Below are 22,791 nucleotides of genomic sequence, written 5' to 3' on the forward strand. Positions count from 1 at the left end.
TGCGGATGATCCGCTGTGGCGACCCCTAATGGGAGAAGCCGAAAGAAAGTTTTTTTACACTTAAAATACCTAAACTTTTTCAGCACTAGTGCTTACCATTCTAAAAATCTTCGTCTACCCTAGTATGACACAGGCCAAAAAAATCAAATTCAAAGAAAAAATGTAATTTGGTTTTTATTTTTTTCAGCTCCATGCGATGCTGACATGTTCTTCTGCCACAGCAACATGTGCATCAACAACTCACTGGTGTGTAATGGGATCCAGAACTGTGTGTATCCATGGGACGAAAATCACTGCAAAGGTGAGTCTTATTCTTGTGCTATACATAAGACGTCCTCATGCTAGTTCACAAAGTCAAACACAAAGACAATTAATGATTCTGAAATAATTCATGCAAGCAAAAAAATCATGAACAAAAATGTGGTATTTTGCCTTAGCTGATGGAAGTTAGTGCTTGCAATGTTTTCGTGGGAAAGGATGTTGAATTCCTGCTATGATTTTGTGCAAATGATGAAAGCTAACATGTTTAATAAATTAAATCAGTTTGCCACAGTGTTTTCTTTTAACACTGTGTTTAAATAACCACGTTCCCTGTGTGATGTGCTTGGAGTTCTTGATCACCTGGGTACAATGTAGATCTTTTTAGTTTCCTTGTAATTTCTTTTCACTTTACTTAATTCACACGTTTCAAAATTTCTCTAATGTTTCTCTAGGGATTAAACATTTCAGGTGCTCTTATCTTGTTAAATAAATGTAATTATGAATGTATTTTAATGGCATAGAAGCCAATCTAAATAATACATTACATTAATAAAGGTTGAACCATAAATATGCAAGCGTAAATAAACAAGAGCAAATGATTGCACCGCCATGTATTCTCTTTCTTGCTTTTTTAGCAGCTTTTACGGCCATTAAAATCTTAATACACTGCCTCAACACCTAAGCAACATTAATATTTTAGCTAACAACACTTTATGTACCCCTGACTGATGCAGTGAGTAGTTTCTAATTACTTATAAAACCATGCTAGAAAACATGGAAAAGATGTTACTCTGTTTCAGAAGGGTCAAATTATTTGGCCTGCATCAACTAAAGAAAACTATGAAGATTGTTTAGGTTTAGGTTTTATGATATGTTTAATAATGAAAATAGGCACTTTCAAATTGCAAAGAGAATTTAGGACTAAACAGCAAGTGTATGTTTAAAAAAATACTTATTAGGCTAATTATAAAAAACGACTAGTTCAGGGAGTTTTTCAGGGAGCATAAAAATTAAGCAATGGAAAAAGGTAATGTGGTAAGAAAACAGGAAGTGGCTACTGTACAAGGTTGTGGGGAAAGGGTTATGATCTGGGGTTGTTTCAGTTGTTCAGGTCTAGGTTTAGCAGTGTTACGTGTTATGTGACTACCTGAATATACTGAATGCCCAGGATTTTTTAATCAATGGATTTGTTCTTCTCTGACATGGGCATATTTCAAAATGACAATACCAGGATTCAATGCGCAAGAGACATCATTTACAAACCACAGAGTCCAAAACCTAACCCCGGTGAAAATTTTTAATAAATGTTGACATTGCATAAGCATTAAAACAATGCTATGGCAAATGGCATAAGAAAAGAGAGGTCCAATAAAATATTTTGTAACTTCATTTGGTTAGACAGTGTATTTTGCCATGGGCTTGACCCATGTTTACGTTAGTAAAATCTGCTGTAGTCTGAAAATGTCAAATTTTTGTTGTCTGTGCTACTGGTATGTAATAGGGAATGAACTATATGAATGTGTTTTAAGATTTGTTTCTCTGTAGAGAAATCCCAAACCTAAAATTTCTCAGTGAAATTACATTTTATAGCTAATGTCTATAAAAAAATAATTGTGTACAAAGTTTCTATTGATGGGTTTCATTGGCCTCTTCATTTGAGGGCTAAGATCAAATAAAAGAATTGACTAATAAGTTACTTTTTATAATAAAAAAAATACTTTTATAAAATACTTTATAATATTAAACTATATAGTTAATGTATAATATGTCTGCAAACACTGGTGATTATTACAGTCAGTTATACTGACAATTTCATAATTAAAATAACAATTATGCTTGCATTCAATTGACTATGAGGGTCAAGACAGGGGGTCAAATGTGATTCCACTTTTCTGTATATTCTTACACAAAGCAAACTTAAAAAAATCACATAGTATTTATTATTTACACATAAAACTATGCAGAGACACAGTGGATAAATTAGACCACCAGTCTTTCGGTCCCATTACTCTAAACATTTGAATACTCCTACTGTTTTAACACACACAGACAAACCAATTGAAACATATAAAGAGGCTGATTGTGAGTTTGGAATCACTAAAATATGAGCTTGCTAGAGACTAAAGGCGCAACACTGCCCTACATCAATTAAACCAAAAAAGAACAGTACAGTAGGTGAACATATTTCTCACACATGGACAGGTGGTACCCAAGCTCTTTCATAAAATTCACAGTAGGAATTTCTACCTCTCTTTCCTTCATTGATCAATTTCATTTGTTCGTATGTCACGCTAAAATACCAGCCATACACTGTATGCCATCTGGCTTTTTGTCTTCCATTTCCTTCCACAGTCATTGTTTCTTGCTCCCATTAACCCTCCATTCTTTCTGTTGATTGGTTGCTCTTGTTCCTTGTTCACCACTTTCCATATTTGCCACATGGTCCTTTTCAGCTTGCTGCTCTTTTTTCACAAGGCTGACTTCTAGACTCTGGCAGCCATCTTACTGACATTATCTCTGTCTATGAGCTCTGGGTCCTTCATGAGATTTTAGATGCTTGATGTCAAGTTAATGGTGTGTTTACATGAGATTGTGCAAATTATATGAGAAGATTCTACAGTTGATTTTTTGCAGAATAAAAATTTTGAAACAGTTCTGTATGCAAGATGCAATGTTTGTTTGTAGGTTTCAGGATAAGATGAAGCCCAGGAACTTTCTTTAATGCTAAGTGTAAATCTAGTTGTATTGAGTGTATTGAGTCATTAGGGGGAAGTAATGAGATACTTGCTCATTGTTTTTTTCCAGTTCTTAGAATCATTCTAACTTGAATAATACTTTTACTTTTGCTTTTACTCATTTTACTCATTAGGGACATTCAAGTATATAGTCTTAATGTACACATTCATAAAAGCATGACAGCGATTAAATTGTGAGCTTCAAAACAAATGCCTAAAATGCCTGTTTTCTTAGATCATTATTTGGCTATTTGCCACACTTGATGCAATTTAAATGGACCCAGGATTGATCGAGCAGTGAGATATCTACAGTACATGTTTCATTTGTGCCAATTTCCCCACTAAAATTGACAATTTGTTGTTTAGACCATTAAAAGCATTTCACCATTTTGGGTTTGTCACTAATCCATGCATATGCACCAATCCATAATGTAATACAATGCAATTTAATGTCCATAAAGAAACAACACTGCCTCTGAAAGTGCTGAATGTGACATTGGGTAGCAACAGTTGCTAAGCAGTGATTACATGGGACAAAATATAAGGCTGGGTTTAAGACTGGGACAAAGCAAGTACCTGTTAGGAAAAGCTCAAAGTGCAGCATGCTGCTGACATCTGCTGGTCAAGTTATTGTCAGTGCATGAGGATAATATGAGGATTTCAGATGAACACTATATAGTGTGTTCAGATAACACTAAATAATATATATATTTTCACAAATTTCCACAAGCACAAACTAGTGGATCATCTTCCCAGAAGAGTGGAGGTTATTATAACTGCAAATAGGCATAAATGTGGAAATGGATGTTTAAAAATCGTATATGAATATAGTCAGGTGTCCACAAACTTTTGTCCACATAGTGTATTTTATCAATAATATTCCAAAAAACAAACCTTAATTTGCTTCAGATATGTACGCTTTTCTCTGGCTATGATTTTTTCACTATGTATTTTGTCCAAGAGATTTATATAAGCAGAATTTTCTGCTTTTCTGAATGTATTGTTAAGCTAACAAACTCTTACAAATAACTGCTAATCACCCTGGATCTTTCTTAATGCATGTGTAAAAATCCATATAGAATTATAGAACCTATATAGAATTAACAACAAATGTGAGATTTGTTGAGAAACAAATTGGCCCACAAAGTCACAAAGGCTTCCCTTTTGAAGCTCTGCCTCATCTAGCGACTCTTGCTATCTCAACAGCGGTAATAAACACGTCAAGCATGTGAAGTTGTGTCCTTCCTCACGCTCCTAAGACCACGGCCACATCTTACACGTTTATTATAGCAGATATAAATGTCTTCTCTGGAGCACACTCATGCTATAAAAACACCATGGAGAAAATCCTCACCTCCAGCTACTCATTATAACTGTATATGACTGTAGTCAGGTCTCACATGAAAAAAAAAAAAAAAAAAAAAAAAAAAAAAAGAAAGAAAGAAAGAAAGAAAGAAAGAAAGAAAGAAAGAAAGAAAGAAAGAAAGAAGGGGGATTTATAAGAGTTCGGGGATGGAAAGGGTCATGCGGAAGAGTGTGTGTAGAGAAAAGAAGAGGTTTGTTCAGCAAATGGTTAGTTTAAGCCAGACATCTAGACATATTAGCTGTAATATTATAATGCATGTGACTTAGTATATATATACAGTACTTGTCAGTACTTCATCATGTTCATGTTTTTTCTGCTTGACAGATCCCTACAAATTTGTGTATTTTGTATTAGAGCAGTTAAAATTTGGTGCTTTAAGTACAATTCTCTCATACTGACCACTGGATGTTCAGCATGGCACCTTATGGCAAAGAATTCTTTGAGGATTTGAGAATTAGAATTGTTGCTCTCCACAAAGATGACCAGGCTATAAGAAGATCGGCACTAAAACTGAGTTACAGTACAGTGGCCAGGGTCATACAGAGATTTTCAAAGACGGTTTCTGTTTAGAACAGGCCTCGCAAGGGTCGATCAAAGAAATTGAGCACTGATGCTGTGCATCAGGTGCAGAAGCTGGCTTAAAAAAAGAGGCATTAGTGCTGCCAGCATTGATTTAGAGGTTGCAGAAGTGAAAGGTCCGTTTGTCAGTGCTCAGACCATACGCCACACACTGAAGCTGACTCACAAGAAAGCGCATAAACAGTTTGCTAAAGACAACCTGTCTAAAGCTTGAATTACTGAAACCATGTCCTGTGGTCTAATGAGATTAACATAAACTTGCTTGTGACAAATGGTGTCCAGCATGTGTGGTGACGCCCTGGTGAGGAGTACCAAGAAAAGTTTTTCTTGCCTACAGTCAAGCATGGTGGTGGTAGCATCATGGTCTGGGGCTGCATGAGTGCTGTTGGTACTGGGGAGCTGTGGTTCATTGAGGGAAACATGGATTTTAACATGTACTGTGACACCTTGAAGCAAAACATGATGTCCTCTATTCAGAAACTGTGCCGAATAGCAGATTTCCAACATTAAAATTACCCCAAACACACCGCCAAGATGAAAACTCCCTTGCTGAAGGTGAAGGTGATGGACTAACCAAGTATGTCACCATGCCTAAACCCTATTAAGCACCTGTGTGAGCATTATGTGTCTAACATCCAGCAGGTAATGATGTCATTATGGAGTAGTGGAAGAGGATCTCAGCAACAACCTGTGCAGCTCTGGTGAATTCCATGTCCAGGAGGATTAAGGCAGTGTTAGATACCAATTGTGTTCTCACTAAATATTGACACTTTGGACACGGTTTTGACATGTTCACTGCTATACAAGCTGCACACTGACTACTCCAAAATATATCCAAGTTTCATTTCTATAATATTGTCCCTTGAGCAAATATATTGAAATGGTTGCTGAAATGTGAGGGGTGTACTCACTTTTGTGAGTTACTGTATTCTTACAAAGCATCATTGTATAGTATATAGTAAATAATACACTCTAAAATTTGTGCTTACAGTAAGGCATTAAAATTATTAAATATAAAAATGATTAATCAAAAAGTACAACTTTTGTTTAGATTCAGCTTCAGTAAAAAAAATAATAATAACATTTGGACTACTTGTCCTCACACTGCTGTTGTGTTGTTCTCACACTGAGCTTGAATGATTATTCTAGCGTAAATTGGTTTTTCATTGTGTTTCATCAGAGAAAAGAAAAGCGAACATCCTGGATAACCTGAACAACACTAACGGCAGCATCATTGGCGTGACGTGCTGCATCGTCCTCGTCCTCCTCGTCGTCTCGGTCACGGTGCAGATCAAGCAGCCACGGAAAAAGTACGTGGTGCAGCGCGACGACTTTCAGGAAGCGTTCCAAGAAACACCCCGCCGCTACGACCTCGGTGACATTGCTGAACTTACAGATGATGTCGAGACGACCTTCCAGAAGCGGTGCGTCCACGAGCACCACTGTGGCCGCGCCAAAACGGCGGCTGTGATGGATCCGCATCATCACCACCACCATTACCATCATCATCATCACGATAACCGGCGTAGCATCGTGGTCATGAAGCACAGCTACTCGCAGGAAGAAGCAGAGATGGAGGACGAGCTTGATGAGGAGGTTCCAACCACCAGCCACCGACTGGCCAGACACGACAAAGCAGTGCAGCGGTCAGTATCCATTGATTTCTGACCAAATAATCCAGCATACGTCAAGGAACCTAATTGCTTCCCATGACTTTCATTTGAAGTCTCTCATTGCGTTAGTTATTTTATTTGTCCCTTTTCCTTCATATACTGTTCTGTTTTTGTTTTTTTTAAGCTTCCATCATTTTTGCTTTGGTTATTTGTCCTTGGCGGTCCTTCTCATGTCCTCCTTTCACTTTTCCATAAAACTTTTTTTTTTTTGTTTTTGCTCTCCTTGCTCTTCCTTTTTACTTTTTTCAAGTGCAAGTTCAAAATTTTATTTATAACTCTACATACTGAGTTAGATTACCATATTTGATGCAGTTGTGTAACTCCAAATGAGGTGTTAGATTACCGTATTTGCTTCAGTTTCATAAATTCACATAAGAAGTTAGATTACTACCCTTGATGTAGTGTACTAACTCCATACAAGGTGTTCGAATGCCATATTTGCTTCAGTTGCATTAATCTACATAAGGAGTTAGGTTACCACATTTGCTGCATTTGCATAACGCTATATAAGCAGTTGTATAGGTTACCCTTTTTGCTGTAGTATATAGTATATAGTTTACATAAGTTTATCTACATATTTTACACTAAAGCTGTAACAAATGAGCACATTATAATAGACAAATGATCAGTTTGCAGTGTGAGTCTCAGTACCAGAATGGGAAAGAAAAATAAATTGTCAGGGTACACCCAACAGGAAATGCTGATTCAAACAGTTATTTAGAAAAAGGAATAAATTCTGTGATCAATTTCACTGCATTTTAGATTAATGATTAATCATTTAAATATGTTTAACAAACTAAGCATTACATTATAAATTATTATTTAATTGAGCAGTACAAACAGGAAGCATACAAGACATAAAGCTGAATTATAGATAACATTTCTTCCTGTGTAAAAGAGAATCAACGTATTAAATATGACAGCGATGATATTGCAGGTTCTGCCTCATTGGGTCTCTAAGCAAACACGAATCAGAGTACAACACGACTAGGGTGTAGGAGACGATCAGGAGGTAAGAGTCCCTAAAAAAAGCATGATATGGATCATTTCTTTCAAATATTATGAAGCCATTGTGAGTAAGTGCTTTTGTTTTTACCACCTGGATGTTGCATCATCTTGCTTGCTGGTGAAGTTTTTTGTGATATATTGATTTTTTTTTCATTGACATTGTTATTCTTTATGTTTACACCTGTACATGATTTGCTTATATGCATGGACTGTGTAGATTTCAATTTCAGCACTGTATTGACTGAGCAAGATTCAGCCATAAGTTTAAAAGGTTAGATTTTTGCAAAACATTTTATCAGAGGTCATACAGCAGCAAGGTGTACAGTGAAACACTACATAAGTAGAAGATGAAATATGGAGGCAAGAACCTACTCAAGTTAAAGTTAAAACAACAAAATTCTCCATTTACATAATCATATAGTATATGCAAGAGTTATGAAGAACAGGGCTGACTACAAGTGATTCCATTTATAGATCCTTCATTAATTATTATCTTTTTTTTTTTCGAACCTAGAATTTTCCCTAATGCTTAGAAGCCATATTAAAACAACAACCTGGACTACCTGGCTAATTTTAATTAAACTGCAAAAATCATGTTTATAAAACACAATTATAAAAAGATAATTACAAAACTTAAATAGCTCTATAATCTATTTTTTGGTGAGAGTATGGAGCAGGTTGAGAAGAGCTTGGAGAGGTGGAGGTACACGCTGGAGAGAAGGGGAATAAAAGTCAGTAGGAGTAAGACAGAGTACATGTGTGTGAATGAGAGGGAGGGCAGTGGAGTGGTGCGGTTGCAGGGGGAAGAGGTGGAGAAGGTGGAGGAGTTCAGGTACCTGGGGTCAACAGTGCAAAGTAATGGAGAGTGTGTTAGAGAAGTGAAGAAAAGAGTGCAGGCAGGGTGGAGCGGGTGGAGAAGAGTGACAGGAGTGATTTGTGATAGAAGAGTATCTGCAAGCGTGAATGGGAAAGTTTATAGGACTGTGGTGAGACTTGCGATGTTGTATGGTTTAGAGACAGTGGCATTGAGAAAAAGACAGGAGGTGGAGCTGAAGATGAAGATGTTTAGGTTTTTGTTGGGAGGGACGACCATAGACAGGATTAGAAATTAGTTTATTAGAGGGACAGCGCATGTAGGACTTTTGGAGACAAGGTGAGGGAGACGAGATTGAGATGGTTTGGACATGTACAGAGGAGGGACATGGGGTATATCGGTAGAAGAATGCTGAGAGTATTTTTACGTAAGTATTTTTTGTATTTGTATTTCAAAGTTAGACAAAATGGTTTTTTTTTTCTTTTAATAAATATGAGTAAAGGTACTTCAATATATTGAATTTTAATAATACTTGAGCAGAAATCATGAAATTTTACATTTATAGCATTTGGTGGTAAAAATAGTACTTAAATACTGTTACAAAGTACAATGTGAAAAAAATGTTGGCTTAAATTCAATATCTTTAAAAAAGTACAAAAAATCTCTTTCTTTCTCTCTCTCTCTCTCTCTCTCTCTCTCTCTCTCTCTCTCTCTCTATATATATATATATATATATATATATATATTCATTAATAATATTATATTTAAATTAGAAGTGCACCAAAAGATTTACACATTTGTAAGCCAGTGTCCCATGTACTGAATTTGTATTCTACAACATGTACAACGATGTTGCTCCTATGTAAGATGTCTGAAGAAGTGAATGTGGCTGAATCTATAACATGCTCAAGTCAGATTCTCCTTCTTTTAGAGATCTTTTGTGTTTTCAATATGTGTGTATATTGTGAATTGGTTGTCAAATTACATATGCATGTAATAGCACAATGTAAAAGCGCTTAATCACAACTCACAAAAAGCTATATATTGAAGTAATTATATATTGAATTTCATTTGTGGAAGTGTACTAGCTTCCCTTTCTTTGTTTTTCAGGTTTATTTTCTGCAGAATTTAGATTTGATCTAAAGTGATATATTAGCGAGACAATGCACAACCTTAGGAATGGATTGACACTGGCCGTGTTTACATGCAGATATATTTGTACACTCTGAACCAATTCACTCAAATTGCAAGTTCATAATGAACAGGTTATATATTTGTTCATTTATATGTAGTATTTTACCTAGATTGACTCTTCACTTGCACACATGTAGGGAAGGAATTAGCTGTCTAAGTTGCTCATCAGTGTACAACTAAAGTATTGCATTCCGGGTACTTCGATTACATGACGCATGATTTTTAGATTACATTCAACTATTCTCTGATCTGCGTTTGTATATAATGTTCCCAAAGCTTTTATGTTTGCTTGTTTGTTAACAGAAGATCTGTGGATCGGAGGTCTATAGTCAAAATAACTATTATAAGCCATGTTATTTTTTCAAACACAATTCTGAAAGAGTGGAAGGGGATTTTAACAAATCAAAAATTTGAGTTAAAGTACTCAGAGCAACATACTTAAACTAGTCAAAGCAACATTTTTTCTCATTCATTGACAAAATCTCGACATGGACTACTCTCTCTAAAAAAAACGGATGTGATTCTGGGTCAATCTGATTCATATTTAGTAAAGATCTTATAAAATCTACAACAAAATATATATGTGCAATGAAGAGCATATAACAATACCCAAGGTAATGAACAGTTAAAAATAATTGTGCATGTTTGAAGTGGGTTGTGTGTACATGTTTAGCACATTATTATTTTATATCTTATGCATAATACAATAAATTGTATGCTTTTGTGTGTGTGTGTGTGTGTGTGTGTGTGTGTGTGTGTGTGTGTGTGTGTGTGTCTTTGTGTGTGTGTTTTGTTATTGATCTCCATTCTGTTGCAGAGTCCCTATACTATGTTATACGTTTCCAAAAGTCTATCTATCTATCTATCTATCTATCTATCTATCTATCTATCTATCTATCTATCTATCTATCTATCTATCTATCTATCTATCTATCTATCTATCTTATAGTATATATGGTAGTTCAGTAAAATGGAAGGATTGTTGAGTATTACACCATCTTAAGTTCATCATAAGACACACAATCTCAACTTATATTCATTAATCATGAAAACTTTTTTGGGGAAAAAATAGTTTTACCATTTAGAAAATTCAATATACACTAATATATCCTGAATATTAGTCTTTAGTTTTGTTCTAGCTACAATGTTAAAAAAGTAAGTATGTTATAGCCTCAAAAGTTAGCATCATGCAAGTCACACATAATCATCACACTCATTTCAAAACTCACACCTTCCAAATTATATATGACTTCTTCAGGATTCATAAACCTGGTCAGGTTTGAGATGATTGATGGTTTATTTTGGTCAGGGTTGTTAGATGGACAAATAGGCATGTATGAGGCATGTATAGCTTTAGTGTTGACAGCTTTGTCAGTTCTATAACAAATGTGGTAACTTAGTTAGCCATGGCTCATGGCTTTAAAATGTTTAAAACCTGTACAAATTCTACAACTACAAGTTGGTATTAATTCATAGTTATTTAACCACCCAAAAATTAGTTAAAAAGTGATTGTGAATATTTTGATACAATGCCTCCAAAAGGAATATTATACTCAACCAGACTCATTAGCAAAAAATAACTCACCTTAAAACCAAAATTATTATCTTAATAATTTGAAAGTGAACCATATTTTTATTTGTAATAATTTGAAAGTGTATTTTTATACACTTGGTAAACTATAAGTATGTTCTGAGAAAGAAAGTGATTCAGTTTATGATTTGACATTTTTAGTTTTTATGTCCATTACATACCCAACATTGCCATGCAGTGTGTTAAAAATAATAGCAAAAACCTTGCACAATGCTACTTATATGCTATGTATGGCATATTCCTTGTAGCACAAGTGCAAAATTGAAGAGACATTCAGACATTAACCAATGTTTATACGCTACACTTTTAAAAAGATTGTGTACATTTTAGGCAGGAAACTGTATAACTATTGTTTTTTTTTGTTTAGTTTTTTAATCTCAAGCTAACCTAATTCATTCAGGGCATTTCATTAGACATAGAAAATGTTGCATATTTGATATACAAATACCTTGATGAAAATAATTTTCTATATTAACATCTGGGCAAAAACTTTTATAGATGAGCTGTCACAGAAATTTGTTATAAGTATCTGTATGTTTAAAGAAAATTAATAAATCTTGAAAAACTGTCATTTTTGTTTGTGTTGTTCCATCTGCCCCAGAGTAACTACAACATTAAAATATGTGTATATAGATAAAGACATGGATTTACAGCATTTACAGTAAACATTTAAACATTCAGTCTAGCACCAGGGTTCTGAAGGAACGTTGTCTTATTTTTACTGTGTACCACTGTGTATAGTAGAAATGACAATAAAAGCCTCTTGACTTGACTTGATATAGGAAAAAAATGAAAAAGAACATACATAGGGGTGACAAATTAAAGGGAAAAAAATCAACAATGCATCCAAGCCACCAGAATTAATTTATTACATTATAAAAGTAGAATTTGCTGGCAACATTCTTTAGTGTAAGCATTTTTGTAGACAAATCCCAATTTTTGAGAATTTGTTCAATTGATAACACCAAATCTTATTGTCAAAAGTATTAATAAACACGTCATATTATAGAAAAGTACAGTAGGTTTACATTACATGCTTACGTTAATTGCATTTGGCAGACACCATTAACCAGTGTGACTTACAATTATCAAATTTTTACTACTGACCAGTTGAGGATTAATGGTCTTGCTCAAGGGCACAAGAGTAGGAACTTGTTGGTGTCGGGATTTGAACTCACCGTCTTTCCGATCAGAAGACCACTTTAATGCATATAAAGTTGGTGGTACTGTGTTACATTGGAATAAACATTTTATTATTTATTTACTATTAATCATAAATATAAAGATATTAAACAATAGAGTCATTTAGTAGACGAACACAAGAAAAAGAAATTTGCAGAGAACTTGTCCAGCTAACAAAAGAGGAATACTCAAAAATGCATATACAAATTAATGTCACATTTTTTACTTGAAGAAATGTGACATTTCTGGCAGGACAGTTGACATGACGTGACATTTTCCTCTTTTTTTCTTTTGATAGTTTGTGGATTTGTTCACGTTGGTGGGTGAGAAAAAGAACCATGCAATAAATGTTAATGAAAGTTTTCCCTAATAAAAAAACATGACAACGTATTAAACAAATTAAATAGTAAAGCACAATAATGCACAATTATTACTAAATTTGACAATAAATCTGGAAGAAACTGCTCACCCTAAAAGGCCAATTTAACCAAATAAAATGTACAAAAACTGACTTCTTTTTTTAGAATGGATTCATTTAATATTGAAAGATTTTTTTTATATTTTTTAATTTAATATGGAGCACAATTGTGGAGTTTAGAGGAATTGTAAAAAAAAAAAAAAAGGAAACTTAGAGTTACATACAGGACATTGTATTCAATGTGGAATTTAGTAGTCAGTGTAGTTTGTACTGACCTGTATACTGATATTGTTTACTTGTTGGGTAGGTGGACCTGATCAGGCAGCCAGTAAATATTCAAGTGATTCTAATGGCAGAATATTGGCAATAAGACAATCTGTCCTGCACTCACCTGCTCACTCCTGCAACTGTTCAACTAGCCAATCATGTGTCACATGATTTGAAAAAATAAGAACTAATAGTGTTTTACCAATCTTATAATAAAGAGTTTTGCATTCTCATATTCCTGTTTTTTACAGGAATAAAAGCTGATTTGTGGTCTCTTTCTGTAGCCCATCCACCTAAAGGTTTGATGCATCGATGTATCTAAGATATTTTTCTGCACAACATGGTTGTAAAAAGTGGCTATTTGAGTTTATGTAGCCTTCTTGTCAGCTCAAACCTTCTCCTCTGACCTCTCAAGCTGCAAAATTGTGGCTCAAATGTACAAAGAAGAGATTGTTTTGGAAATTAGCATTTTGTGAAGTTTTCAAACCAAGGTGTCAGGCACCAACAACCATGCCACGTGCGGATTCATATCGATGTTTGAAGAGAACATTAGCTGAAGGTTTTGAACTGTGTCTGCATGGTTTTCACCGTTGTGCTGCTGCCACTTGATTGGCTAATTGGATAATTATACAGCTGAACATGTTTTACTATTATAGGGGACATGATTGTATATTTATGTTTTTTGCTCTTAATAGTTTTTACATTTTTCTCCAGGCAGATGCATCACATCCCTGCATCTTCCCAGGTGTGATGACTCGAAAGAGGAAACTTGTAACACCCTGCTGCAGCACTCTTGTAAACAAAACAGCAGTCACACCTGTGTTTTATTCTGTCAGATTAAACTTTGGTGGGTCGTTTGTGCAGTGGATTTTGCTCCAATCCTGACCGAACACTAAGGACAGAATTTCTACAACCATTAATGATAAACTGAAATGTGGGTGTGTTGTTGGGGTTTTGATTAGGATTTGTCATTCTATTTCTCAGTTGTTTCCTATGTGTGGAATATAAATCTGATGAGTTGTGTTTCTCTCTCTCTCTCTCTCTCTCTCTCTCTCTCTCTCTCAACTGACCTTTTAAGAGACTCTTGTAATGCTAAAATGACTTTTGAATAGAAACTTTGCTGAATGTTGATGCAAAATTTGACCTTTTTCCCAAATTAATGTGGATTAGTTCCCTGTGATAAGTTTTCTAATCTTATTACAGCTGCCCTGTAAGTTTCCATTTAACACTGAATACATCTTTATTAACAAAAACTGAAGGAAGAATGTGAAGCCCCTAAATATAAAGAATTCAAAATTAGATTAGCAAGTCTTGTCTATGCATATGTCAATAGAAAAAAATGCTACCTGATGTTTTGTTTTTCTATCAATAAAATTGAGACAAATGAACACATTTTGGATTGTTTTCTTTTTTTCCTATCTATCTATCTATCTATCTATCTATCTATCTATCTATCTATCTATCTATCTATCTATCTATCTATCTATAATGTAATCTAATATATTTATCTGGTCAACTGATATAAGGGAAAATGTCCTTAAAGTCTTCTGCATTCTACAAATGGAACTGAAGATTTTGTCAATGAAAAACCAAAACAGTTGTTCAGTATTAAATCCACACAAAAAAAAAACCCCACTAGTTAATTTTACATAAACAGTGCCTGTCAAGCACCCAGGTCTTTTATTGTTTGGAGAGAAATGTGCATGTTCCTTTTATTTTTATGCAACCACCTAGCTCATTTAACAGTATTTGCTTTGACCAAACAAAAACTGCACAGATTTTTTTTTATTTTAAATAAATCCTCCCTTATAATAAAAGCTTTACACATTCTTATCTGGATCGTTCGTTTCTCCAAAGATGCAGCTGAAATATTTTGCCATGCCTATTGTAAAAACCAATTAATGCATTCTTTGCTAGTTGGATATTTCCTTGATTTAGTTAATCCCAGAGCAGTTCAATAGGATTTAGGTTTGGTGACTGGGCAGGCTATTCCATGATATAACTGGGTGTGTCCAAACTTTTGACAGGTACTGTAAATTGCCATAATATTTAGGTAATCAAAAATTTTAGCCAGGTTAAAATTAATACATTAAATACAGACTAACACATTTAAATGCATAAAGTACAGAGACGCATTCACGATTGTCACATGCTGAAAATCTAGTGTGACTGATCCTTTAATTAATTTACCACCACAACCATTTGAGGGGTTTTCTCTCATTGTCAGTGCAACTGAGTCAAAACTGGTCAGTAGCATGAGTTGCAGATACTATCAGCAAGCAATTAGGAAGGAAACATTTACCCCAAGACAAATGTGGTGAGATCCAAAATGGTAACATGGGAAAATGGGAAGAAAAAAAAAAACGGTTTTCCCACAATATTTAGAGACAAACGTAAAAACGCAGGAAACAGGCGATCATCAGAAAAGATCTACATGCTGAAAAGACAGGAAATTTTACATTGGCCATTAAAAGCTGGCCAAGAAACAATAAAAACTAAGCAAATGAATGTTTTATACACAGGAGAAATAGGATTCAGGTGGCAGTAATTACATAGCAGATGACAGGATAACAGCAAAAACGATCATTAGAGGCCTCTAGTGGCCAAAACACAACACAACAAGTTCAGAATCCTGAACACATGTAGAGTTTTGTTTAGTTTTATTTTATTACTATTAGGTTTTATTGATGTTACTATTAAATTTAATATTTGTTTACTTTTATTGTTCTTGTATCTTATTTAAAAGCACAGTGGAGTTTTCACAGCTCTGGGACAGTAGTTCTGGCTGTAATGTGAATATTATGTCTATATTAATTGTCTTATAATGGCTTTATTTTAGTTTAGGAATTTCTATGAGTAAAGGTGAGGTGTCTGCAAGTACCTGAGATCTCTTCCATGCTGGAAACCTGAAATAGTTCCTATCCGATCAGGACACTATGTTTATGCAATGAACCTTTTGCAAATGAAGTCAATTCATACAAGCATTTATCAGAAGTCCTGGTGGCCTGGATTAATCTTACAAAAAATATATTGTCATATAAAAATATGTTTTAGAAGTTCAATGGCCCGGGTGATGTGATTATTATATCAGCCTAGCTGTCAAATGTGTGGCTGATAAATATTAAAAATAGTAGAAAATAGTATAATTACATTAATTATAAATTACTTTAGAATAATAACACATAAGCAAGCATGAATATTACTGAAAAAAATAAAATATTCAAACAACATCATTCAACATCCTGTTTATTTTTCAAATATACATAAAACTGACCCATTTTTGTTTGAATTTTATTTTACTTAAATGTTTTTAATCTATAAACCATAATCAGGGCGTTAATTAAAGCAAAATGTGAATACATTTCTAATATTATATCTAAAATATTTCTAAATATCTAATAAAATATCGAAATATATATTTAGCTATGAGAACGTGTGTGAACAGAAGTATACAATAGGATATGATAGCAAAGAAACTACGATTCCCATGAACACATTCGACTCACAGGAAGCTAAAAAAAAGTAGTTTAATACTTATTATAAAATTAAAATAAAATATTTTATCGATATTATGCAAATAAAATCATATAAACATTTAGGTTTATTTATTTTAACCCGCGTTTTGGTCCTTGGCTAGCATGTTTAGCCGTCAACACAGTTTCAATGTTTCAGTTTGCTACTATTTTGAAAATAGAGCTAACTCTTATGCTAATGGCGTCGTGTGCACATTAATATCACGAGAGTTTGTGTTTTTACGAGTTTTTAAGGCGACAGAATAATGAAATAAAAGTTTTTTGTTGTCTTTTTTTTTGTTTTGTTTTGTTTTTGTTAAAGAATTGCAAAAGTTTCATGCTAGCGACGCTAAGTGATTAGCCGTGGACTGGTGAATATAGCTAGCTACAATTGTGTACCATTAGATAGTAATAGGGGTTATAATGCTTTATTCACAACTATTCCGATTTGGTAAACCTGCATACTATGTGCAAATATTAAATCGTTCCTTTGCAGTTGGTCCTCTATCAGCTTTGCATTTGCATAAAACTGATTTAATTCGGTTAAATCAATTATCCAGGGCTCAGTGGTCTTGTGTGCACTATCATAGTGTTTTGGGTCTAATAAGACATGTTCATAATGGAGCTAAGTGCAGAAATAAAGCTCAAGATGAACCCAGAGAAAAGGAGATGTCACTCTCCACCAGTCAGACATCTTCAGGGATCTCTGCTGCACAAAAAGGTACAAAAAATATATTAAAAAACTGCAATCATTACTGAAGAGCTTTCTTAAAATAATGGTTGCCTTTATCACAGTGAAGCAGGCTGGCAGAGATTTCACATATCTGATCGTAGTGCTGGTTGGACTTGGAGTTACAGGTGAAGTTCAAATCTGATGAAAAACATTGTACCATTTCTGGATATTACATGCTTTGTTTGTAAACAACCCCAACATTTTGTTTCCTCTGCAGGAGGACTGCTGTACGTCATCTTCCAAGAACTGTTTTCGTCATCAAGTCCAAGCCAGATTTACGGCAAGGCCTTCAACAAATGCAAGTCACACCCAGAGGTAGGCATGAGCACTAGGATTAAATGTTTGATGAAATGCTGACCGTCATACTCACGTGTAAGAGATTATAGTAATCCCAGTGGTGTGTAGGCCTTCAGTGGGGTCCTACCTCACTCAATATACTTCTTAATAGCATCATTATGACTTCACGGCTAAAGAAACTATCAATATTATAGACAAATGTGGTATAACAGCGCTGCATTATAGACAGGTATCATTACTAAAGCAAGAAACCCAATGACCACAATGCAACAAGTCTCCTTTCACTGCAGCCACAGCTGCACCGCCTGCATTCGTCATCTCTAGCAGAAGCATCAATATCAACCTCATTAATTGACCCAGGTTTTCTGTGCATTTCTCTCCATTTTATCATTGCATTACATTTCTCATTGGGATATGAAATTAAGGCAAATTGTGTGTTTTTCTGTGCAAATTCTACAAGAATTATTAATGACTTTAAAAAAAAAAATGTTTTGGCTTATCTTTCCTCATGACATCCAACTTGAAGGTGTATCTGTAACCAAAATCAATTTCTCTTCTGTCATTGTGGAATATAAAAACAGCAAGTCTACACAAATATTTTTGAGCTTGTGCAGTTTGCTACAGATGCAGTTCACTAGTTTTGACTAGTGTGCTCTCTGACCATTCAATCAAATGATGTGTAAATGCAAATGTTATTGAATACCTGCGAAATGGCCCCAGTGTTGCTGATTGGTTAAAGCAGGGGTCACCAACATGGTGCCTGCGGGCACCAGGTAGCCCGCAAGACCACATGAATAGCCTGCGGGCCTTTTCTAAAAATAACTGTTTCCTACTTTGTTAAATCATTGTTGATAATTATTATGAAAAATCATTAACAGGATCAGTGTCTTCACACAGATGAATATCATTAATTATTAATAATAACATATAATAAAAGGTAAATTGAGCAAATTAGTTATTTCAGATCAAACTAAAAAGTGTGTTAAACAGGTAGCCCTTCACATTAGTAGGTACCCACCCAGTTTCAAAAAGGTTGGTGACCCCTGGGTTAAAGCAACAGCTTAAATAATGTCCACAACTACTGCTGATTTCTTGGACTCTGGCAACACATGATGACTGAAAGCTGATTGAAGCATTATTACAAAACCTTTTACCTTCAAATGTTTGGTTTTATTTTATGGTGTTGTTCAGGTGTACTAGGATTCATATTTTTTAATGTTGTGATCTTCTTGTTGCTGATCTCAAGCAGGTACTAAAAGCAATCCTGCTGGAATCTTTGACACTAGTGATTAAAGTCCTTTAGATCTTTTGAGGAGGAGGAGGAGGGTTCCATGTAAAAGGCTTGTGTCTCAATAGTAATGCAATATTGTGCGGGGGGGGAAAAGGAAATGTTTTTCTACAGTAAATTTTAAATATGGGGCAATTGCTTATTCTGAAGTAAAGTCATTTGGACAAATAAATCATAAAATAAAGCAACATAATTATAATACATGGAAAATATGATTTTATTCTCGGCTCTCTGTGAGTTACAGGTAATTGGAGCTTTCGGTGAGCCCATTAAAGGCTATGGAGAGACTACACGTCGTGGACGGAGACAAAAAGTTAGGTAAAAGACTTGCACCTTGTGTGTGTATAGTTTGGTGTAAGAGTGGTGTTTAAGTATAAGTGTGTATCGGCTTCTAGTCCAAATATATCACGTTTTATCATATAATGGGATTTTCTTTTTAGTTTTTTTTTTTTTTTTTAAATGAGAAACAGAACTTGACCTTAGATATAAGTAGAGCTTGTTCTACAGTGCGTTTGAATGCTCATGTCTGATTGGTCGGAAGGTGTACACTAGGCGGATTTTTGTGTGTGTATATGAAAGATCGAGAATTTTTTTTCTACAGTTATAATGTTATTAAATAGAGGAGCTTAATTGTTTCCTGGGTCCACTAATTAATATAACTATGAATGTAATTAGAAATCAAAAATAACATTGCAATTATTGGAAAAATCACCTTGGTATAAGCAGAAAAACATGCTTCAAAACCTGCTGTTTTACAATAGTAGCATGTCCTGGTGTCCTATTTTTCTAATACTGTATGGATAAATATTCTCCTAATCAAAACTACTACATTGTACATATTTTATATATTAAATAATGTGGAACATCAGGTTCCTGGTATTCAAGTACCGGTGATCAATCATTCCAACATTTTGTGAACTCATACACTTCACCTTAGACAAAGCTCTTTCATTGAAGCTTCCTTCAAAAATGCCAAACAATCATATCAAGTTCCTTATGGGTTTACCGTGCCCAAATAAAAAAAAAAGTTCCCACATTTTTTTTGTTATAGCCTTATTCCAAAATAGATTATTTTCCTCAAAATTCTGCAAAGAAAACCCCATAATGATAACGTGAAATAAGTTTGTTTGAAATCTTTGCAAATTTATGTTAAATAAAGTATCACAGCTTTTGCTCAATACTTTCTTGAAGCACCTTTGGCACCATTACAGACTCAAATCTTTTTAAGTATGATTCTACAAGCTTGGCACACCTATTTTTGGCCAGTTCGGTTATTTTTTTCCTTATGCCATCTCAAGAAATTTCTCCTTGCTACAGTCACCACCAGTTTGCTTATTAGGGACAAACTTCCACTTAAAAAGAACAATCGTATCTGCAGCTTGTTATTATTAAGGATGTCACTGTATATTGCAGCATTCCCTCGATCCTGACTAGTCTCCCAGTTCTTTTCCACTGAAAAACATCCCCACAGCATGATGCTGCCACCACCATGCTTCACTGTAGGGATGGTATTGGCCAAGTGATGAGCGTTGCCTGGTCTCTCCAGACATGACACTTGGCATTCAGGCCAAAGAGTTCAATCTTTTTTTCTTATGGTCTGAGAGTCCTTCAGGTGCCTTTTGGCAAATTCCTGGTGGGCTGTCATGTGCCTTTTACTGAAGAGTGGAGCAGCATTGTTGGAGTGCTGCAGAGATGGTTGTTCTTCAGGAAAGTTCTCCTCTCGCCACAGAAAAGCTGGAGCTCTTTCATCGGGTTGACCATCGGGTTCTTGGTCAGCTCCCTGACAAAGGCCCTTCTCCCCCGTTTACTCCGTTTGGCTGGATGGCATGCTCTAGGAAGAGTCCCGGTGGTTCCAATTTCCATTTATGGATGATCTGTGCCTCCATACAATCCTGTTTCGGAGGTGTACAGACAATTCCTTGGACTTCATGGCTTGGTTTATGTTTTGACATGCACTGTTAAATGTTACACCTTATATAGACATGTGTGGGACTTCAACTTATGCCCAATCAGCTGAATTTACCACAGGTGGACTCCAATCCAGTTGTATAAACATCTGGAGGATGATCAGTGGAAACGGGATGCACCTGATCTTAATTTTGAGTGTCATGGCAAAGGCTGTGAATACTTATGTAATTTATTTATATATATATATATATATATATATATATATATATATATATATATATATATATATATATATATATACAGTATACAGTATAGTACAGTATAGTGTACTGTAGTTAGAGCTTCTGTAACATAAAATAAATCCTTGTGAACAATCAGATTTGAGAATTCAACAGTGTTGTGCTAGTTACAAATCCTTAAAATGAACGAAATGAACATTGTGTAAGCCTGTGGTCTTTTTCTAGTCATATTGAGTATATGAAGGACGGACAGAAGCACATGAGACTGAAATTCTATATCGAGGGTTCAGAGCCTGGACTTCGTGGCACCGTGCACTTGGAATCACAAGAGGTCAAGTTTGGTTCTTAAATCGTTTTTAACTACTATTTTCGAACCATACACACACACACACACACACACACACACACATTGTGTATTCACAGTCATTCGCCATCAGATCATTTCACAATGCACACGCATTTAAACAGTGTCCTGTGCTTTTCGATATTTTTCAGAATCCTGAAAGTGGAAAATATGAATTCCGGTACATCTTCGTGGAGGTGGAAGCATATCCCAGGAGAACCATTGTGATCGAGGACAACAGATGATTTACTTTTCTTCTGGATGATCTTGCAAATGTGTGAATCAATTTCAGTTTATTAACACAACTGCTTTACCTCCAGCATTGACAAAGCAACTAAAAGATTTTTTTAATAATAAAACTAAATCGGAAAGATTTTTATTCAGATTCCAGAGTTTATGGTGCTTCTGTGATCTGATCATGGTCAGCTATGCTTTATTCAGTTGGTCATTCAATTTGATTAAATGTAAGGAATAAACACACAGAAAACTAAAAAAAAAAAAAAGGAATGTATGGCACTTCTATGAAATTTGAAAAACTACTATTTTGTGCATATGCCTTTATAAAGTTTGACATGCTGTTAACAGAAGAAAAAATAAATAAATAAAATCAGAAACTGTGATCAATTTCATTCTGTAATCCAGCAGCAGGTTGATATTGAACGAGCATTTCACTGTTGTGAACAATAAAGCAATAAATTGATCCTTTTAGTTTGTGCAGTATGTTTTTCTTGGTTAGATGTGAGATTCACACATAACCTGACACGAAGCTTGTAATGCACAACTAGAATTGCATTCTATTGCTTTTACCCTGATCACGTGCCAATATAGGGGTATATTAGATCCAGAATTCCCTCTGCTCATAATCATACACAGAGAAGTAGTGCAATACAATTACATTCATTTGAATAAATAGACTGGTGTATGTAAATTTCCTGCATCTGTCTTTAATAACGACCCATAACGAAGCTCTGTGCAGCTGTTACTGGATGTTATATGGTTAATATTGCAGTACATCAACACATAATGGGGATTAAACTGTCCGTGTATGTTCAATGGCTCAAAAGGCTCTTCAGGCTCTTCTCTTCTCTGTTCTGGCACCGAGGTGGTGGAATGAACTTCCCCTAGATGTCCGTACAGTCCCTGACTATCTTCAAGCGACGATTGAAGACCTACCTCTTCCTGAAATACCTAAATTAGCACTTTCCAAGTTTGCTTTGTAGAATTCAAGAGTTATATTTAGTTTGTAATCTTCCGTACCAGTGTAGATTTATTTATTGCAAGAGACTCAAAGCACTTTTGTACGTCGCTGTGAATAAGGGCGTTTGTTAAATGCGTAAATGTAAATGTAAAATTGAGTACAACCCTCACATTAACCATTTTATT

The 22,791-nt window shown here is 34.9% G+C and overlaps 2 protein-coding genes across 7 annotated transcripts in view; both read left to right on the plus strand.

Annotated features, from left to right (window-relative positions):
* neto1l (neuropilin (NRP) and tolloid (TLL)-like 1, like) overlaps positions 1 to 14,478 on the plus strand; it is a 97,749-nt gene extending 83,271 nt beyond the window's left edge. For 2 of the 6 annotated variants that reach the window (XM_046834104.1, XM_046834105.1), the window contains 3 exons: positions 188 to 301; positions 6,122 to 6,587; positions 13,807 to 14,478. In XM_046834104.1, the coding sequence (XP_046690060.1) occupies positions 188 to 301; positions 6,122 to 6,587; positions 13,807 to 13,984 (758 nt within the window). In that variant the 3' untranslated portion in view covers positions 13,985 to 14,478. Of the gene's footprint in view, positions 1 to 187; positions 302 to 6,121; positions 6,588 to 7,551; positions 8,395 to 13,802 lie in introns of those variants that run through there. The other 4 variants (XM_046834106.1, XM_046834107.1, XM_046834108.1 and 1 more) reach the window with 4 other exon arrangements.
* Positions 14,479 to 16,772: 2,294 nt separating this feature from the next.
* Positions 16,773 to 22,108, plus strand: timm21 (translocase of inner mitochondrial membrane 21). The gene is made up of 6 exons (XM_046834185.1): positions 16,773 to 17,321; positions 17,396 to 17,458; positions 17,551 to 17,648; positions 19,163 to 19,236; positions 21,291 to 21,396; positions 21,561 to 22,108. The coding sequence occupies exons 1-6, from the start codon at positions 17,024 to 17,026 to the stop codon at positions 21,651 to 21,653; spliced, it is 732 nt and encodes a 243-aa protein (XP_046690141.1). The 5' UTR covers positions 16,773 to 17,023; the 3' UTR covers positions 21,654 to 22,108.
* The last annotated feature ends 683 nt before the right edge of the window (positions 22,109 to 22,791 follow it).

Source organism: Silurus meridionalis, chromosome 21 (genome assembly GCF_014805685.1).
Source record: "Silurus meridionalis isolate SWU-2019-XX chromosome 21, ASM1480568v1, whole genome shotgun sequence".
Classification (NCBI taxonomy): domain Eukaryota; kingdom Metazoa; phylum Chordata; class Actinopteri; order Siluriformes; family Siluridae; genus Silurus; species Silurus meridionalis.

Bases quoted from the DNA above. Each gene is read 5' to 3' on its own strand.
- timm21 (XM_046834185.1), top strand. From the start codon at position 17,024: ATGCTTTATTCACAACTATTCCGATTTGGTAAACCTGCATACTATGTG. The intron at 17,459-17,550 runs GTGAAGTTCAAA...TTTCCTCTGCAG, and splicing joins GGTTGGACTTGGAGTTACAG to GAGGACTGCTGTACGTCATC. The intron at 21,397-21,560 runs GTCAAGTTTGGT...GATATTTTTCAG, and splicing joins TGCACTTGGAATCACAAGAG to AATCCTGAAAGTGGAAAATA.